The sequence below is a fragment of the Microcaecilia unicolor genome, chromosome 7 (genome assembly GCF_901765095.1).
Source record: "Microcaecilia unicolor chromosome 7, aMicUni1.1, whole genome shotgun sequence".
NCBI lineage: Eukaryota > Metazoa > Chordata > Amphibia > Gymnophiona > Siphonopidae > Microcaecilia > Microcaecilia unicolor.
Genome location: NC_044037.1, coordinates 279,608,074 through 279,627,761, shown reverse-complemented (window position 1 = coordinate 279,627,761; position 19,688 = coordinate 279,608,074). Strand labels below are relative to the sequence as shown.

General features: G+C 45.8%; 1 protein-coding gene across 3 annotated transcripts in view; it reads left to right on the top strand.

Moving 5' to 3' along the window:
• Nucleotides 1-19,688, top strand: part of KALRN (kalirin RhoGEF kinase) — a 1,371,746-nt gene that overhangs the window by 1,084,160 nt on the left and 267,898 nt on the right. Inside the window, exon 1 of one of the 3 annotated variants that reach the window (XM_030208705.1) lies at nucleotides 10,567-10,719. The exons of the other annotated variants lie outside the window; for them this stretch is intronic. Coding sequence (XP_030064565.1) covers nucleotides 10,635-10,719 — 85 coding nt within the window. The 5' untranslated portion in view covers nucleotides 10,567-10,634. Of the gene's footprint in view, nucleotides 1-10,566; nucleotides 10,720-19,688 lie in introns of those variants that run through there. 3 annotated transcript variants of the gene reach the window in all.

Below are 19,688 nucleotides of genomic sequence, written 5' to 3'. Positions count from 1 at the left end.
GATCCAAGGGTGATCTCTATTGTTTTACATCCCAATGAAAAAGAGTGATCTGAGGGTGATCCCCAGTGTGATATTTGCCAGGGAAGAGAGTGATCTAAGCTTGAAAGCCAGTGTGATACACCTCAGGAAAAAAGAATGAGCTAACAGTGATCCCCTGTCTGATACACCTCAATAGAAGACTTGAAAGATTACCCATCTTTTCACTAGAAAAGAAATAGGGAAGGGATTTTGGATTTAACTCATGTATTTTCCAGTCACTAAAGGGCTTACAGTCCAAATCTGTTATTAAGGCAATGGAGGATTAAGTGACTAAACCAATATCACTAGGATCCATAGTGGGATTTGAACTAGGCTTCTGTTGGTTTTCATTCCACTACTCTAACCATTAGGCTTCTCCTCCATACAAGTAGGCCATTGACTGAGCAGCTCCAGACCTCACCCAGGTGTGTGAGGAAGAGGACTGGTAGCCAAAAGTGACCATAAATGTTTCTTATGACCAGTTACGTGTCTAAGGGAGAGGGTGTCTAGCAAGAGTTTGAGACAAGGACATTTTAGCCTATTGAGTAGAAATACCATATAAGTATCTCCCTGGTTTAGGGAATTTCCAAGTGAATGAGTGAAGTGTTCACAGATCTTGAGAGGAAGATATATTCTGCCTAAGAATTCTCCCAGAGTTGGAGAGTAGAGAGATGCTACATAGGATCCTGTCTGAAGGAGCTCAAGTGTGAATTGGAGAAGAGCGGATGTGGTCCTTCTTCACAAAAGTGGTGATAGGGAAAGAAGCTGGAAACTACAGGCCGGTAAGCCTCACTTCGATTGTTGGAAGAGTAATGGAAGTGATGCTGAAGGAAAGGACAGTGAATTTGCTGGAAGCCAATAAGCTGCAAGATCCAAGACAACATGGTTTTACCAAAGGTAAATCGTGCCAAACGAATCTCATTGAATTCTTTGACTGGGTGACCGGAGCACTGAATCCAAGGACATGGTATAGACGTAATCTACTTAGATTTCAGCAAAGCTTTTGACACGGTTCCCTACAGGACCCAACGTGGTGAACTGGATTTGGAACTGGTTGACCGACAGACGCCAGAGGGTGGTGGTTAATGGAATTCACTCGGAGGAGGAGAAAGGTGAGCAGTGGAGTGCCTCAGGGATCAGTGCTGGGGCCGATTCTGTTCAATATATTTGTGAGTGACATTGCCGAAGGGTTGGAAGGTAAAGTTTGCCTTTTTGTGGATGATACCAAGATTTGTAACAGAGTGGACACCCCGATGGCCAGACCGGGGAATTTTTCCCCCTGCCCCCCCTCTCGGCAGCCCTGAATACACCTGCAAAAACTAGAATCAGCATCCCGGAGGGAGTGGAAAACATGAAAAAGGATCTGCAGAAGCTAGAAGAATGGTCTAAGGTTTGGCAATTAAAATTCAATGCAAAGAAATACAAAGTGATGCACTTAGGGAGTAGAAATCCACGGGAGACGTATGTGTTAGGCGGGGAGAGTCTGATAGGTACAGACCAGGAGAGCTCAAAGTTAGCAGGCTGAGATCTGAAGAAGCAGAAACCTAACTCTTAATTTACTTATATAAAACTAATACCTGTATACAAAGTTGGATTAATTGTTATAATCAGCTCCCCTTGTAATATGTGGGCTTATAGACAAATCATTGTTGAATGTAAGGTGATTGATTGGATATTTTTTTTGGTCTTATGCTAACCTAGCGATGGTTTCTGTTAATATTTTTCAAATGTTTATTTGATCCCGAGTATCATTTAAAATGCTGATGTAAAAAACCCCCCCAAAAAACATGAAACCTGTGGGATTTGAAAATATGGCCCAGTGCTTTTAAATGTATGTTATATGCCAAATGTACCAGGTGTTCTCAAGTAGCTGACTGTCCAGTAGGTGTGGTCTTGTTTTCTTGTTTCTTGCATGAGCATTTTATTTTTATTTATTTATTTTGTTACATTTGTACCCCGCGCTTTCCCACTCATGGCAGGCTCAATGCGGCTTACATGGGGCAATGGAGGGTTAAGTGACTTGCCCAGAGTCCCACTAGCAACATTCCATGTAGAAGTTGGCCCTTGCAGATCACCAATGTGGCCGTGCAGGCTTCTGCTTCTGTGAGTCTGACGTCAGACTCACAGAAACAGAAGCCTGCGCAGCCTTGTACATGGAATGTTGCTAGTGGAATAGCAACATTCCATGTAGAATCTCCAATAGTAGCAACATTCCATGTAGAATCTCCAATAGTATCTATTTTATTTTTGTTACATTTGTACCCTGCGCTTTCCCACTTATGGCAGGCTCAATGCGGCTTACATGGGGCAATGGAGGGTTAAGTGACTTGCCCAGAGTCACAAGGAGCTGCCTGTGCCTGAAGTGGGAATCGAACTCAGTTCCTCAGGACCAAAGTCCACCACCCTAACCACTAGGCCACTCCTCCACTCCAGCAGCATGAGTGGAGGAGTGGTCAGAGCACCACTCTTGACATCCAGAGGTGGCTTCTTCAAATCCCACTGTTTCTCCTTGTGATCTTGGGCAAGTCACTTAACCCTCCATTGCCTCAGGTACAAACTTGGATTGTGAGCCTTCAAACTACCTAGTGTACCTGAACGTAACTCACTTTGAGCTACTACTGGAAAAAGGTGTGAGCAAAATCCAAAGAAACAAAATTATGGGCTTGGACACTTCATATTATGAAAGAGTTTCCGATCAGTTGGCTTTATAGTACAGTACACGCTACGACTTACTTCCCAGCAGCAGGACATACTTGGCTGGGATCAGAAAATACCAGCAGCGGGAGAATGTGAGCAGGTTACTTCCAGAGAACCTCCCAAGTTGTTGTACAGTTCAGATCTCATGAACTTCCCCCTCCCAGGTCCACTCTGATCACGCCTCAATAGCAGAATAGAACAATCATTTCTTTGATAGCACTAGAGACAGCTTTCAAAAACTGAAACAGAGTGGAGGAGTGAGCTGAGAAGCAGGGAAGCCAGGCTTCAAATCCCACTGTTGTTCCATATAAGCTTTAGCAAGTTATTTAACCCTCCTTTGCCTCAGGTACAAACTTAACCCCCCTCCCCCCCTATTTACTAAGCCATACTAGCGGCTGCCGTGTGCTAATACCAACACTGTGTCGGCATTGCCGCGTGGCAGCTACCAGCACGGTTTAGTAAACAGGGGGGTTAGGGATATTGTAGTTATTAGCTGCACCTTTTTCCACATTTAAAGGCTATTTTTACCACGGCAGTAAAAACCTTGGTTTTCTATTTATTTCATTAATGGCTGTGTGCTAATGTTAGCGTACAACCATTTTTTTTAATTACCAAGGAAGCACTTACCGCCACCAATTTTGCAGGTGCTAAGGGCTTTCACGTTAATTGTGCACTAGATATGTTAACTGGTTATTTGTTTTTTATGTATTAGGATTTATTTACCGCCTTGTTGAAGGAATTCACTCAAGTTTAGCGCAGGAATGACCACTCTCCACCCCTGTTGTGCTCCCTGGAAAACAAAAAATACTTAACACGTGGTTAGCATGTCACATGGAAAAAGTAATATGGGACGCCTTGGACCAAATTCTATAAATGGTGCCTAAAAAAAATCAGCTGTCCCCGCAACTAAAATGTAGTCACGACCATTTACACCAACTAAAACCTGGTGTAACTGCCCGTGCCGATCGGGCATATTCTATAACAGTTTGTGTAATTTTTAGGAACGGCCTGGCCACACCCCCTGCCGTGATCCACACTAGTCCCACTTTACAGAATATGCTTAGAAAGTTATGCGTATAACTTGTAATTAGTCCCAATCAGTGCTAATAATTGCTTGTTATTGGCCAAATTATCAGCACTGATTAGCTTGTTAAGCAACTGCGTTACACGTTCAAATTGGCTACGAACGCTGGTTTTTCGTGCACAACTTTAATCACCCTTTATAGAATCCAGGGGTTTGTGTGTCCCATGTTAGGCCTATGTTAAACATGCATTAACGCTTAAAGCAGCTTAGTAATAGTGTCCCTTACATTGTAAGCGCTCTGGGCACAGGTAGAGATACCTGTTGTTCCTGAATTTAACTCAGCTTGAAAATGTCAACTAAATCCAAAAAAAAAAGAGGAGACTTTCTGGCCTCTCTCTGATGAATATAGGTTCATGATGTGAGGATTCAACCTGGGTGATAGACTTGGGAGAAACATCAGAAAATGTTATGGAAAAGGTAAAGAGGTGTGGATTTAATATACTGCTTTTCTGTGGTACAATCAAAGCAGTTTATATTTATTATATACAGGTACTTTCACTGTCCCTGGAGGGCTCACAGTCTAAGGGGTTTGTACCTGGGACTTGTCCAGAGTTACAAGGAGCTGCATTGGGAATTGAACACAGTTCTCCAGCAGGCCGATGCTCAAAGTTCCAGCGCTAAAGCAAACAACGCCCACCCCATACTGCAGCAGAAATGTAGCTCCCCAATGCTCAATGCTAATGGCATGCAAATTATATGTGTGCTGTGAGAACAAAAGTAAGGGGGGGGGGGGGGGGGGACTGTGTTTGGCACATGTGCACGAGAGCTTTGTGGTAAACACAGCTCTCGTGCAAATGCCCAGAAAAACCCAGAAGTGAAGCACACATTGGCACCGTTCTTCTACACCTTTAAATATAAGCTTTTCAAAAAGTATTTTCACTTGGAAAGCTTATATTTCAGAGCAGAAAACAGGCACCAACGTGTGTACTCACTTTTGGTTTTGCTTGGGCTCGCACACATTTGTTTCTCACTACTAAGCTCGTAGAAGTCTACATGGGCTTGCTTCCACTTCCAAAACAAATCAAACCCAGCAAATCCAGAAGAAATCCTTTCTTCAAACCCCTCTATGCCACCTCTGAGCTGGTGGTAAGTTTCCAGCGTTAAGGGCACCGTTTGTTTTGTGCGCTGTTCGCTGAGCATTGGAAGAGAACATCAAATAACCTCTTTAACTCTGACCACATTTAAATACAATTTCTTCAAGGCCCTTAAAGGAAATGGCCCCGAGGACCTGAAGAATAGGATGATCCTCTACCCAAATCGTGGCAACGTTCCTTGCGACCAATACCAGGGCAAGCAGTTGCTTCCCCATGGCTTTCTCAGTAGCAGACTATGGTAGGGTTACCAGAAATCCGGACAAATGGGCAGTTTGCTAGCCTCCCCTCCTCTTGCTTACTACTGCCCTGGTGGTCTAGTGACCTCTTCCGCCTTCGGGGCAGGAAAGAGCCCCCTCTTTCCTGCCCGGAGCGCTGCCCTGCATGCATCCTTCTTGTTGCTCTCGGCGCTGATTCAAAATGGCCACCGAGAGTTGAAGTGACCTCGCGAGACTTCAACTCTCGGCGGCCATTTTGAATCGGCGCCGAGATCAGCAACAGGAAGGATGCATGCAGGGCAGCGCTCCGGGCAGGAAAGAGGGGGCTCTTTCCTGCCCCGAAGAGTTCACTAGACCACCAGGGAAGTTGTAAGGTAAGGGGAGGAGGGTGATGAGAAGGGTGTGTGACGGGGGGGTGTGACGGAGTGGAGCAAGGGCGTGAAAGGGGTGGGGTGTGGTGGGGGCGGGGCATGTGTCCTCCTTTTGGGGGACAAAATATGGTAACACTAGACTATGGACTTTTCCCCCAGGAGCTTGATCAGATGAGGGGTGTAGCCATCAGTGGGTCTGGGTGAGCCATGCTGCTTCTCCCCCCCCCCCCTTCCCATTAGAGTCAAGCCCATACAGTCAGCACCTACATCGACACCGGCCCCGTGCAGTGCCCATCGATGCTGACCTCAGGCCCCACCATAAAATCACCTCTGGTTACACCAGTGATCTAAATTCAAATAATTGCTCGTCGGTTTTTTCTTTGTTTTATCACAAAAATCACTCTTTTCATTGGCAGAGTGTCTGCCTTCCAGTTCTGGGACCTGGATATGGCATTGTACAGCTTGGAAGGAGGGAAGGGTTGGCCAGGGATGGTGGAGGAGGGAAGGTTAGTTTTAGGATGTGACTTTAGTTTATAAAGCAAATATTTGTGTACTTGAGGAGAATTGCTGTAGGAGAGGCAGGAAATGGGTATACAGAGTAAATTAGGAGTGTGCAAGCCAAAAAATGAATTTTATTTAATTTCCTGTGCCATTTATATGATTTTGTTTTGTTTTATTATTATTATTAATATTTTTTGTTTGTTTTGGTGGGGGCTTTGTTATCACTCAATCTGCAGCCCCTCATTACCTCTCTACCCTTATCTCCCCTAACGCTCCTACCCGAAACCTTCGCTCACAGGACAAATCCCTCCTCTCTGTACCCTTCTCCACCACCGCCAATTCCAGGCTCCGCCCTTTCTGCCTCGTCTCTCCCTATGCTTGGAATAAACTTCCTGAGCCCATACACCAAGCCCCCTCCCTGCCCATCTTCAAATCCTTACTCAAAGCCCACCTCTTCAATGTCGCTTTCGGCACCTAACCATTGTACCTCTATTCAGGAAAACTAGACTGCCCCAATTTGTTTGCACATTTTGTCCATTAGATTGTAAGCTCCTTTGAGCAGGGACTGTCCTTCTTTGTTAAATTGTACAGCGCTGCGTAACCCTAGTAGCGCTCTAGAAATGTTAAGTAGCAGTAGTAGTAGTGCACACTATTGATGACACATGAAAAAACAATGACATTTCAGAGTTTTTCCCTATCATTTTGGATTTAAAAAACTACTTGAAAGCACGTGGGGAATGTCATTTTAAATGAAAGCGCATCCCTAGAGTAGACTGTATACTTGTAAAGCTATATGAAGAGCATGAGGCTGACCTATGTAGTGAGTTTAAAGGAAATGCAGAGTGGATGTTTCAGGGTTTGGTAGTTTTTTTGGATTTTGAGTTCCAGATATGATTACAGGGTGGCTGCATTTCTGAAGGTTACAAGAAGTCAGGCCAGTCCTGGACTGATAGGAACAGAAATAGCTTCAAGTTTCCACTTATAAATCTGGGTATAGGCTACTCTAGACACAAAAAGAAAGCTTCTGTAGTGTTTGTTTCCCCTGGTTTAAACTGTTCATTTCAGTGGAGGAATATGTAAGGTACAATGGGCTGGAACTTTTTTTTTTTTTTGCACAATCATTTCTTGTGCTAAAGGAAGAGACCACATCAATAAAAAAAAAAAAAAAACACAAAAACACACACACGCACAGCAACTAATTAACTTTTGGGGGTCAACTACATTTTAACACTAGGGAGCAAATGCACAAAGGCCAGGTACCTTGGGAAAAGTTATAGAGTTGAAAACAGCAACCAATGCACAAAGGGGATTGCATGCAAATGAGATGCACAGATCCCTCTTTCTGCATTGGTTGCTGTTTGCGACTTGAACTGTCAAATGCATTTGACAGTGCACAGACCCACTGACTCATCCCTCCCCCACCCACTGCTGCCCCCAAAACTTTCCTTGGTGGCCCTGCGGACCCTGACCCTGACTCAATGCCAGATCCAGACCCTAGTTCCCCTGGACCCCCTCCTGTCACCGCCCCCCCCCCCCACCCCGTACCCCCAAGCAAAAAATCTCTGGTGGTCCAGTGGACCCCGGACTCCCTCCCACCGCACACAAAATATCCCGGTGGTCCAGTATACTATGATCCCCTTCCAAGCAAAACTCTCCTTGGTTGTCTAGTGATCCCCTCCCCTCCCCTGTATCTTAAAGCGATGGAGGCAGAAGGGCAGGAGCAACAACTCCTTCCTGCCACTGGGCCCACCTTCTCAAAAGGGCAGTGTTCAGCCTCTGCCCAGTGCATTCTGGGATGCACTGGGCAGGGCTAGCACCATATAAGGAAGAAAACTCCTTATGTGGTGCTAGCCCCTCCCAGTGCATTGCAAGATGCACCTGGCTGGGCGTCGCCATTTTCTGAAGGGCGGGCCCAGAGGCAGGAGGGAGGAGGTGTTGCTCCTGCCTCCAGTGTTTTATGGTAAAGAGAGGGTATATTTTTGTTTGGGAAGGCGTGGTCCACTAGACCACCGGGGATTTGTTGTTTTAGGGTGCGGGAGGGGGAGATCAGGGTCCATCGGACCACCAGGGATTTTTTGCTTGAGGGTGTGGAGAGTTCGGTTGTGTCAGGTTGACGGGGGGGGGGGGGGGTTCAGGTCTGTGAGTGCCTACACATGAGCAGTGTGCTTGCACTATACAGTGGAAGTAGTCTGCTCTTCATAATGTAAAATTTTGCACATTAAAGATAGGAGCTCACGGCCTGTACATTGCTCGGAATGCTCATTTTAATACTAATGAGCTCCTTGCAATGCAATTGCATAGGGTTTTTGGTAGCTGCTATGAAGATGGATGCATTACACACTAAATAACATTTGCTTTAGACTACTACTAATCATTTCTATAGTGCTACTAGATGTACAGAGCACTGTACACATTATATACAGGTTCTTTCTCTGTTCCTAGGAGACTCACAATCTAAGTTTTTTTGTACTTGGGGCAATGGAGGGTTAAGTGACTTGCCCAAGGTCAGAAGGAGCTGCAGTGGGAATTGAACCCAGGTTGCCAGGATCAAAGCCTGCTGCACTAACCATTAGGCTACTCCTCCACTACAGCCAGTCTAAAGCAAACATTGCCAGCATGGTAACTGTTGTGTATGGGGCCCTTAGTGTCCTGTGCACTTTGGTGCCGATTCTAGTTTTTGCAGGTGTATTCAGGGCTGCTGAGAGGGGGGGGGGCAGGGGGAGCAAAATTCCCCGGGTCTGGCCACCAAGGGGGCACCGGGCTTGGTGCCCGGCAAGCTTCTTCCTGCTTGCCTGCTTCTTTCGGGTCTGTCTTCTCCTTCTCCTGTGTGCCGCCTAGAGCCCAGATGATTGCATTGACGCAATATCACGTTAATGCAATGATCCGGGATCCTGACTTTCAGCACAAGCAAGAGAGGACAGACCAAGGAGGTTGGATGAAAACAGGAGATGGGATGATGTCAAAAAGTTGAAGCGAATTAGGTTAGTGTCTCTTTCACCTTCCCTGCACAGCAGTCATCCCACAACAAAGCAAACAAACCTATGAGCTGCTGCTTTATTGTTCGTAGAATTTTATTTGATCCCACTTGTATTTTCAAATATGCCGTCTTGTGCAGTGGGTGGGGGCATGGCAGTCTGGTTCTGCCCCAGGCCCGGCTGTCTCTCAGTGGCCCTGAGTGTATCGTAACTAGTGGTAAGGGCTGCTGCAAGGGTATTGAGTGTCCTAGGTGAACTTTCTGCATTACATCCCTTCTCCCCTCAATTAACTTTCAGGCTCCTAATCTGCCCCCACCAAGCTATTATGCATATATGTCACAAACAAATAATGAGTGCAATTTTCAAAAGTCATTTGGCTGGGTAAATGGGTTATATGAAGCAGTGGCATTCCTAGAGGGGCTGACACCCGGGGCGAATCGCCAATGCGCCATGCCTCCTGGGTGCAGCGTCCCCCCCTCCCCCCGTTGCAGCGCGACCCCCCCCCCAGGAAAAGGACACCCCCACCCCAGCGAAAGACCGCCCCCCGGGTGCATGCCGCTGGGGGGGGGGTGCTGCACGCCGGTCAGCGTCGTTTGTTTCCATGCTCCCTCTGCCCCGGAACGTTCCTGTTCTGGGGCAGGGGGAGCATGGAAACGAACGACGCTGACCGGCGCGCAGCACCCCCCTAGTGGCATGCATCCGGGGCGGACTGTCCCCACCTTGGTACGCCACTGATATGAAGTTGCCTTCCTTTCTTGCATACGTTGATAGTTCTTTGTGCAGCTGTCAGGATCTAGTGCTATACTGCTGCTGTTTGCTGCCTTCCCTCCCCTCCAACCCCCCCCCCCCCTGCTGTCCTAGGCACTGCCTAATCTTCCCTGATGGTTGGGCCCACCCTGCTAGTAGTAGCTGCATGTATACATTCCCATGTCAAATTGTCTCCTCAAGGAAATTGGTAGAATTGCTAGATCTTTTCCCCTTCCCTTCCCTCCCCACCCCCCCAGCACCAAATTCGAATAGGATTTAGATTTAGCTGGGATTTTTTTTTCAAGTTAAAACATTGAGCGTAGGCCAGTATATTTTTTCCGTTCCCAGAGGGCTCACAGTCTTAATATGTTAGATGAGGCAATGGAGAGGTTTAAGTGACTTGCCCAGGACCAGAAGAAACATAACTGGGATTTGACCCCGGGCATCCTTGGTTCTCAACCCACTGCAGATTGTAAGCAGGGACTGTCTTTCTTCTATGTTTGTGCAGCGCTGCGTACGCTTTGTAGAGCTATATAAATGCTAAATAGTAATTCAGGAAAGAGTAAGGAAGGACTGTACCCCCTGCATACCCTAGAAAGAAGTTTGCAAGATTGTAAGTTTGTCTATTAGATTGTAAGTTCTTTGAGCAGCGACTGTCTTTCTTCTATGTTTGTACAGCGCTGCGTACGCTCTGTAGAAATGCTAAATAGTAGTAGTAGTGGAGGAATAGAAAAGCAGTAGAGAAAACAGCTGCAAGTCCTGCACAAACGAGGATTGAGTGAGTCGGTAGGGGGATGGAGGTGTGCTGCTGTGATGGGCGGGGCGAGTGGAACACGGCCTCGGGCCCCGCCCCGCGTCCCGCCCATCCAAAGGTGTCCCGGGCAGCGCTCCCCGCGCGATCGGGCGCTTGTCATGCGTGGCGGCGGTGCAGGATGAAAGGCGGCAGACAGGCTTATTCCTGCAGGTCTTGCGTGGGTTGCTTTGTCACCAAGTGCTGCTGTTGCTGCTCGGTTGCAGGTCAGTGCTTGCTGGACTTTACACTCTGCTGCCGGCGAGCCCGGGGTGAAGGCCAGGCACAACGCCTAGTCCCGCTGTCCTTTTCGGGCTCCCCGGGTGGATTTGCTTAGCTTTCTGTCTTACTGGATGGTGATTTTCTTGAAACAAAGCAGATGGCTTAAGGAGCAAGTTGAGATTGCTTTTGCTTCTCGTGTGCGACCGTACGTAACCGAGAACTTTGCTGGTATTTCAACATTTTAAGGAGTAGCATGTTTTCAGGAGTCTACCCGAGACAATGCACTTGCCAGAGTTGTGAGTCCCGGTCCCCTTTCACGCACTGGCAGAAAAATGATTTATTTCACCAAGGAAAAGTTGTGGGTTTTGACATGGTTTAGTGATATTCTTGTAAGCGTCTTTTTTTGTTTGTTTTTCGCCCAACGGTGCTTTTCAGGTGAAATGCAGGATCTGCCCTGCTATGATGTAGCTGAGATTTTACTTAATTATCTAAGAACATGTCAATAAGTGTTGGGGACTGGAGAAACTTAAGTGCAAGAATATTGTTCTGCGAGTAAAGCATGTAAACGCGTATAGAAATGTTTTCTGAAAACCGAAGTGGATTTGGCTGCAAATTTCCATCCCTGAACTGGTGCTGCACATTATAGAGGAGCAAAAATCGTCTTCGTGGGCCTTTAAACTGCGGGTTTGGTCATAACTTTTTGAAAGTGGGGGGTGGGGGGGGGGGGGTTAGTGTGGTTTGGGTTGGCTTAAATAAACCAAAATACACACCAGCTCCCTTTCAGTCACAGACGCATACAGTCACGTTGCGAAACTAGCCCTGCTTTAAAAACCCAAGGTCACTGTTAATAGTCAGAGCTGATAGTGGTCTGATTTTTTTTTTTTTATTGCATGTTAAAGGGCTTCTGCGAATGTGTCTGGAATGTGAGAATAAACGCGATGCAAAAAAAAACTTGACTGACTTTCACTAATAGACGGTTATGCAAAGCTGAACCTCGCTGGTTCTTTGTCCGTTCCCTTAAGAGAATCGTTTACTGTGATTGTAGTACACCAGAGTCTCTTATGCAATTGGAGCCGACTCTTTTGCTGAGAAAAGGACGTCTTTCTGCTGTTTGCTTTCTCAGTAAAACCCCTGGGAAGCCCACAAGATACGAATTACACCGTGCTAATTTGGAGCCTTCTGTGATGGCTTTTTTTTTTTTTTTGCACTCAGGTGATTTGGTATTATAGATTTCTGATTAATGCAGAGGGGTTTAGCTTTATGGTTCTGTGGATCATACTAGGTTCCTCTTTTCTCCAGTTTTCTTGAGTCCTTTTGGCTCTGGCATGCCTTCCTTTGCCCAGTTAGGAAGTATTAAGAGGGGTGGGGTTAGGTCACCGTGCCAAACCCTGTCTGATTAGGTGACAGAATAAGGTGACTAACAGAGTCCTCCTTTGGTTGACAGGACCTGTTACTCAGGTATGGCTGCAAGCCAGTCAGATTTCCTCAGGAGAAATAAGTTGCATAATAGACATTTAGGGACAGCTGGAGCTATGCAGTTTATGGAGGAGGTTTTTTTTTTTTTTTATAATGTGCTTTCACTTTCTGCCTATATTTAATCTTTGCTGAGTGAGAGTTGTAAGATAAACTCTTCCTTGAGGGTTGATACAGAAATGCTGAGCATACAGCTTCCTAATACAAGAGTAGCATCAAAGTTTTGCCCTCCCCACCCCCACCCCCAATATAGTAACCAAAATAGTTTGTGAATAGGTCCAGACCGGAAAAAACCACAGAATCTAATATGGACAGAGGGCACTGGATATCTACGCTAGTGGCAGCTGTGTTTTGCACACAGATTGGTACCCGGTACATAAGTAATGCCACACTGGGAAAAGACCAAGGATCCATCGAGCTCAGCATCCTGTCCACGATAGCTGCCAATCCAGGCCAAGGGCACCTGGTGAGCTTCCCAAACGTACAAACGTTCTATACATGTTATTCCTGGAATTGTGGATTTTTCCCAAGTCCATTTAGTGGTGGTTTATGGACTTGTTAGACGGTTTCCTAAAGGACTCCTTTTTAAACTCTGCCAAGCTAACCGCCTTCACCACGTTCTCCAGCAACAAATTCCAGAGTTTAATTATGCTTTGGGTGAAGAAACATTTTCTCCAATTTGTTTTAAATTTACTACACTGTAGTTTCATCGCATGCCCCCTAGTCCTAGTATTTTTGGAAAGCGTGAACAGACGCTTCACATCCACCTGTTCCACTCCACTCATTATTTTATATACCTCTATCGGTGTTAGAACATAAGTGTTGCCACATTGGAACAGATGGAAACAGGATACTGGGCTTGATGGACCTTCCAACAGTGGCTAATACAGGTCATAAGTACCTGGCAAAATCGGAAAGGAGTAAAACAGACTTTGTGCTGCTTATCCTAGAAATAAGAAGTGGGTTTTCCTCCCAAGTCCATTTTAATAATGGCTTATGGACTTTTCTTTTAGAAAAAGTATCCAACCATTTTAAACCCTGCTAAGCTAACTGCTTTTACCACATTCTCTGGCAACAAATTTGAGTTTAATTGCACGTTGAATAAAGAAATATTTTCTCTGATTTCTTTTAAATTTACTACTTAATAGCTTCATTGCCTGTGCCCCCCTAGTCCTTGTATTTTTGGAAAGAGTAAACAAGCGATTCACCTCTACCCATTCCATTCCACTCCACTCAGTATTTTATATTTATTGGGATTTAATAACTGCCTTTATGAAGAGATTCACCCAGGGCAGTGTACACAGCAGGTACAGTTTAACATAAAACTTACAATTTTGTTAACAGCATAACAATGGTAAAATGACCATAAATAGAATAAATGAGGTAAACTAGAAAACAGCAAACAAAATCAAAATTATACACATTTAATAGCACTACAACTCAAATAACAGAGATATAATACTAATGAAACATCTAATAAGCACACATTAGAACATTCAAATAACATAGCTGTGATACTAATGCTTTTATATACCTCTATCGTGTCTCCCCTCGGCCATCTCTTCCTCGAGCCAAAAAGCCCTTTAGCTCTCATGGGGAAGAAATCCTCTTTATCATTTTCATCGCCCTTCTCTATACCTTTTCTAATTCTGCTCTATCTTTCTTGAGATGAGGTGTGGTCACACCATGGAGCGATACAAAGGCATTATAAACAGGGGCGTAGCCAGACCTGACGGTGGGAGGGGGCCAGAGCCCGAGGTTGGGGGCACATTTTGAGTGCCGCCTCAACTCCTCGCCCCTCCCACCACCTTGCCTCACCCCCCCCCCGCCTTACCTTACAAACAATACCTTTACTGGCGGGGGTCCACAGCCCCCACCAGCAGAAGCCTTCTTCAGCGCCAGTCTCCAGCGCAGCCGCGTTCGCTGCCTGCCCCCTGCTGTTCTTTCTTTCTTGTTCCTGTGCACGCTGACGCTCAGGAAGAGCAAGAAGAAAGAAGAGCGGGGGGCGGGCAGCGAACACGGCTGCGCGCTTCAGCTGGCGAGGGTTTGGGACCCCTGCCAGTCAAACCAGGGGCCCGTATGAAATTTGCAGGGGCCCAGGCCCCCTGGCCCCCCCCGTAGTTACACCCCTGATTATAATATTCTCATTTTTGTTTTCTAGGATGTGCTGGAATTCAATTCTGTGTTCTTTGTACTAAATATTAAGCACCAGAAATCATTCCAGCATGAGCATGAATGTGCTTGTGCAGCTCCTGGTGCCAGTTCAATATTGTTTGAAGAGCTGTGCGTGTGTGAAACCCTCGGTAGTTCCAGCACACCTCCCCTTGCTCAGTATGGAAGCCAGAACAAAGTCGTTGGTCTGTCTTGCTTACAATAAAGAGAAGAAAGGGGTATGAAATCCTCCCTGCAACAGAAGAACCTCTGACCTTGCATTCAAGCCTGGCATTGTGCTCAGTCTTTCAGAGTTTTGCATGGCATAGTTAATAGGTACATTAGCATGCGTTTAAATGTGCCCTGTGCTGGTGGTTTATACAAGGCTTTGTGTGCAGTTAGTTTAAACTCATTTTTGTATTGTGCGCCCATAGAATTGTGCGCTAAAGCCAAGCTAATGGGAGCAAAAGCTTTCTGCGCTTTGACTGAGGGTAGTGCGTTTGGTACACTGCCTTTCTGTGGTATAACCAAACCGGTTTACAAATTATATGCAGGTGTTCCTAGTGGGCTTAAAATATAAAGCAGGGGTGTAGCCACGGGGGCCTGGGCCCCTGCAAATTATGTCCGGGCCCCTGGTTTGGCTGGCGGGGGTCCCCAACCTCCGCCAGCCGAAGCCTTCTTCAGCGAAGCCCATCTCCGGCGCGGCCGCATTCCTGCCCTGCTCTTCTTGCTCCTGGCCTGTGCACACTGACGCCCCCAACCTCGGGCTCTGGCCCCCTCCCACCGTAAGGTCTGGCTACGTCCCTTGATATAAAGTTCTGCTTTTGGGGGAGTGGAGGGTTAAGGGCCAGATTCTGTATATGGCGCCTAGATTTCTGCACAGAAGTACGTGTGTAACTTAATAGGCGTAGCAAGCCAATTGGTGTTTTTAACAGCACTTCAATACTGAGCACTAATTGGCAATTATCAGAATTTATGCGTGGAAATTGCTAAGCGTATTCTATAAAGAACTGCGTCTAAATTGAACAGTGCACAGTTCAAAATAAATTCACGTAGTTGAAAAGGGGCACGTTTATGTGTGTTTTGTCGGCATGCCAAAATTTCTGCGTGCAGCGCCGCCGAAAGACTGGCCCAGGGCCCTGCCCCTGCCGCCACCCCCACCAAGGTCATCGTCGCCGCTGCCCCCCCTCCACCCGCACCCCTCCGTCCACCACCGTGCCGGGCCCCCCTGAATTCAAATCACAGCGCCTGACCTCACTCCGTGTGAAAGTACAAAACACCCCATACTGCTTATCCCAGAAATAGTGGATTTTCCCCAAGTCCATTTAATAATAGTCTATGGACTTTTCCTTTAGGAAGCTGTCCAAACCTTTTTTTAAACTCTGCTAAGCTAACTGCCTTTACCACATTCTCTGGCAACGAATTCCAGAGTTTAATTACACGTTGAGTGAAGAAATGCTTTCTCTGATTCATTTTAAATTTGCTACATTGTAGCTTCATTGCATGCCCCTTAGTCCTAGTATTTTTGGAAAGCGTAAACAGACGCTTCACATCTACCCGTTCCACTCCACTCATTATTTTATAGACCTCTATCATATCTTCCCTCAGCCGCCTTTTCTCCAAGTTGAAGAGCCCTAGCCGCTTTAGCCTTTCCTCATAGGGAAGTCATCCCATCCCCTTTATCATTTTCATCGCCCTTCTCTGCACCTTTTCTAATTCCACTATCGGGCTCATTTTCAAAGCACTTAGCCTTCCAAAGTTCCATATGTTTCTATGGAACTTTGGAAGGCTAAGTGCTTTGAAAATATGCATCCATATATTTTTTGAGATGCAGCGACCAGAATTGAACACAGTATTCGAGGTGCAGCCGCAACATGGAGCGATACAAAGGCATTATAACATCCTCATTTTTGTTTTCCATTCCTTTCCTAATAATACCTAACATTCTATTTGCATTCTTTTCTTCTGCGGGCTTTCTTTTCTTCCAGAGACTAGAGGGAGTTTACATCGTAGATTGGAACTGCCAGCCTGAGTCATTCGCAGATATTATAGCTGCCTGAAGCCTCAGTTTGATTCTTAATATAAATGGTGCTAACTGCAGAAATCCAACAGTTTCTAGTGGTGCTTTTTAAAACTTATCTTATCCTGTACTTTGCATGAGCCCCACTGGACCAGTTATTCAGAGAGGGGGGGGGGGGAGGCTGAGGGACCTTCTCTTTTGCGTCCTTTGCAGTTTTATCAGCTTGAAACTAGAACCTGCTTTCTCCGACTCCATCACACCATATGCACAAGCCTGAGATTGAAAACTTGGTTTCGATACAAAGGACATTTTTGGCTCACGTTTTCTAAATTGATTGATGGTGCTTGTTTGTGCAACTCTGGTCTGTATGAGTCAAAGCTGACTTTTGTTTTTTCTTTTTTTGTTAACTGAAAAAATATTGATATGCTCGAAAGTAGCAGTTTTCAACCCAGTTCTCATGGATCACCTGACCAGTCAGGTTTTCAAGATATCCACAATGAATATGCATGAGTAGTTTGCATGCACCATAACTTCTTGGTATGTATATCTCTCTCACGTAGGGTTACCATATGTCCTGATTTACCCGGACATGTCCTCTTTTTGAGGACATGTCCGGGCAACCGGACAGGTTTTGCCAATCTGCCCATTTGTCCAGATTTCTGGACAAATGGGCAGATTGCTAGCCTCCCCTCCCCTTAGTTACTACTGCCCTGGTGGTCTAGTGACCTCTTCCGCCTTCGGGGCAGGAGAGAGCCCCCTCTTTCCTGCCCGGAGCGTTGCCCTGCATGCATCCTTCCTGTTCCTGATCTCGGCGCCGATTCAAAATGGCCGCCAAGAGTTGAAGTGACCTCGCAAGACTTCAACTGTCAGTGGCCATTTTGAATCGGCGCCGAGATCAGGAACAGGAAGGATGCATGCAGGGCAGCGCTCTGGCGGGAAAGAGGGGGCTGTCTTCTGCCCCGAAGAGGTCACTAGACCACCAGGGCAGTAGTAAGGTAAGGGGAGGGGGGTGACTGGGTGTGTGAACGGGGGCGGGGTGAGTTGTGAAAGGGGGTGGGGCATGTGTCCTCCTTTTTGGGGGACAAAGTATGCTAACCCTCCTCTCATGCATATTCATTGTGAGTATCCTGAAAACCCAACTGGCCAGTACTTTAGAGCATATCAATACTTTTTAAGTTACAAAAAAGAAAATATTGACAGTATAATAATTTTAAATAATGTCCAACATTCCAAGCACTGGTACCATAGCCCATCACCAGCAAAAAAAGGAGAAAAAGGACCTCGGGTGGGGTGGGGAACAACCAACAGCCTCGCTTTCCAGCATTCTAGGTTAAAATACAATCATTGGTCCTAAAACTAGAATACATTTTAAAAAAATGAAAAAAAAAACCCTTTAACACACACAGAGAATAGAAATAGTGCATAATTTTCATTTACCATATAATCATTTTTTTATTTATTAGCCAAAGTTCACCCATCTGTTTCAGTCATTCACTGAAGAAAGATACTCGCTGGAAGCCACCTTTTCACTATTCACCAAGCTGCTTTAGGGAGGAACTTTGCGTGATTCTTCTCAGTGGGCCATGATGTGACATCTAAAGCAGTGATTTATATCTGTGTTTGAAATTTTTTTCACCTGACGTCAGAAGAATTCGAATAGTAGTATAATTTAGCATAAGTTCCTATACAGCCTTTGTTAATGCAACGTAATAGTGCATAACATAACATAAAGAAAGTAGAATTTAATGCTGTAATGGCAAATGTTTAGTACTAAAATCCAGTTTGGCAAAACCTTGGGAGAACCTTGTTACTGGCAGTAGTCTAGGCATGTATATTTATCAGTTCGGCTCATGCGAGTGCCTTAAACATGCATGCAAAATTGGTGTTACTATATAACTTTGTAAGTCTACATGCTTTGAAAATGAGCACCTTAATGTGTTAACCTATCCAACGAGTTTCTGCATATTGGCGTTTTATTAACCTGAATGTATGAAATGCACTGAAAGTCTAAAAACTGAGAAAAAGTTAACAAAAACGTAGCTTTTTTTTTCCATGCACATTACTAATATTTTGGTATGGTACAAGGCCTGAACTTCCATCCTTTGCAGGAATAAGGATGCTGTGTTCTTGCTTATTTCCAGCTAGGGAAGAATGGATTGGGGTGGGGAAAATATAGGGAGTAGGGGGGTCTTTTGAAGGTCTCCCCTCTGGAATGCTAATTACTCATGCTTGTGTCTTTCAGCCCTGCATAACAAAAGTTTTATTTTCCCCTGAGGGGAGGGTCAGAGGGGAACTAATCTGTTCATCCCTTCTGTTAGATGTAATTGGATGCTTTTTCAATCTGAATTGAAGGCAGGTTATAATTCAGGTACTGTAGGGTTTTTTTTTTTCCCTCTCCTGAAAATGTTTTATAATATGTTGTTCTCTAGCAAGTAGCAAGAGAAGACACTTGTCCCGAGGTTTCAAGAGCTACAGTTGGAGAACTGGGGGTTTAATCCCTGGTTCTCAGCCAGTGCTCTCACCATAGGCCAGGTGTTCTCAATCTAGTCCTCGGGACACACCCAGCCAGTCCAGTTTTCAGGATATTCACAATGAAAATGTACGAGAGATTTGCATACCAAAAAGACATATCCTGAAAACCTGACTGGCTCGGTGTGCCCCAAAGACTGGCATGAGAACCACTTCAATAGGCTACCCTGGCACTCCAGAAGTAGCAAAGAGGGGAGCAGCTAGGAAGAAAACAAGAGGCTTAATCATGTTCTCAAGATGCCGAGCAGCCATCCTAGTTGAAATAGTAACATAGTAGATGACAGCAGAAAAAAGACCTGCACGGTCTATCCAGTCTGCCCAACAAGACAACTCATGTGTGCTACTTTTTGTGTATACCCTACTTTGATTTGTACCTGTGCTCTTCAGGGCACAGACCGTATAAGTCTGCCCAGCACTATCCCCGCCTCTCAACCACCAGCCCCACCTCCCACCACTGGCTCTGGCACAGACCGTATAAGGCTGCCCAGCACTATCCCACTGGCTCTGGCACAGACCATATAAGTCTGCCCAGCACTGTCCCCGCCTCCCACCACCGGCTCTGGCACAGACTATATAAGTCTGCCTAGCACTATCCCTGCCTCCCACCACCGGAACCGAAAGCAAATGGTATGTGTAAGGTGGTGAGAACATTGTGTTGGTAGAAGTCCAGTCTTCTTTGTGCCTAGGCAGGGAGAATGGCTATGGTAAGCCATGGCATCTCACAGAAACAGACACTTCAGGACTGATTAGAAAGGACTTAATGAAGACTCGGGCTAATGTGGTGGTGGTTTTTAATTTTTT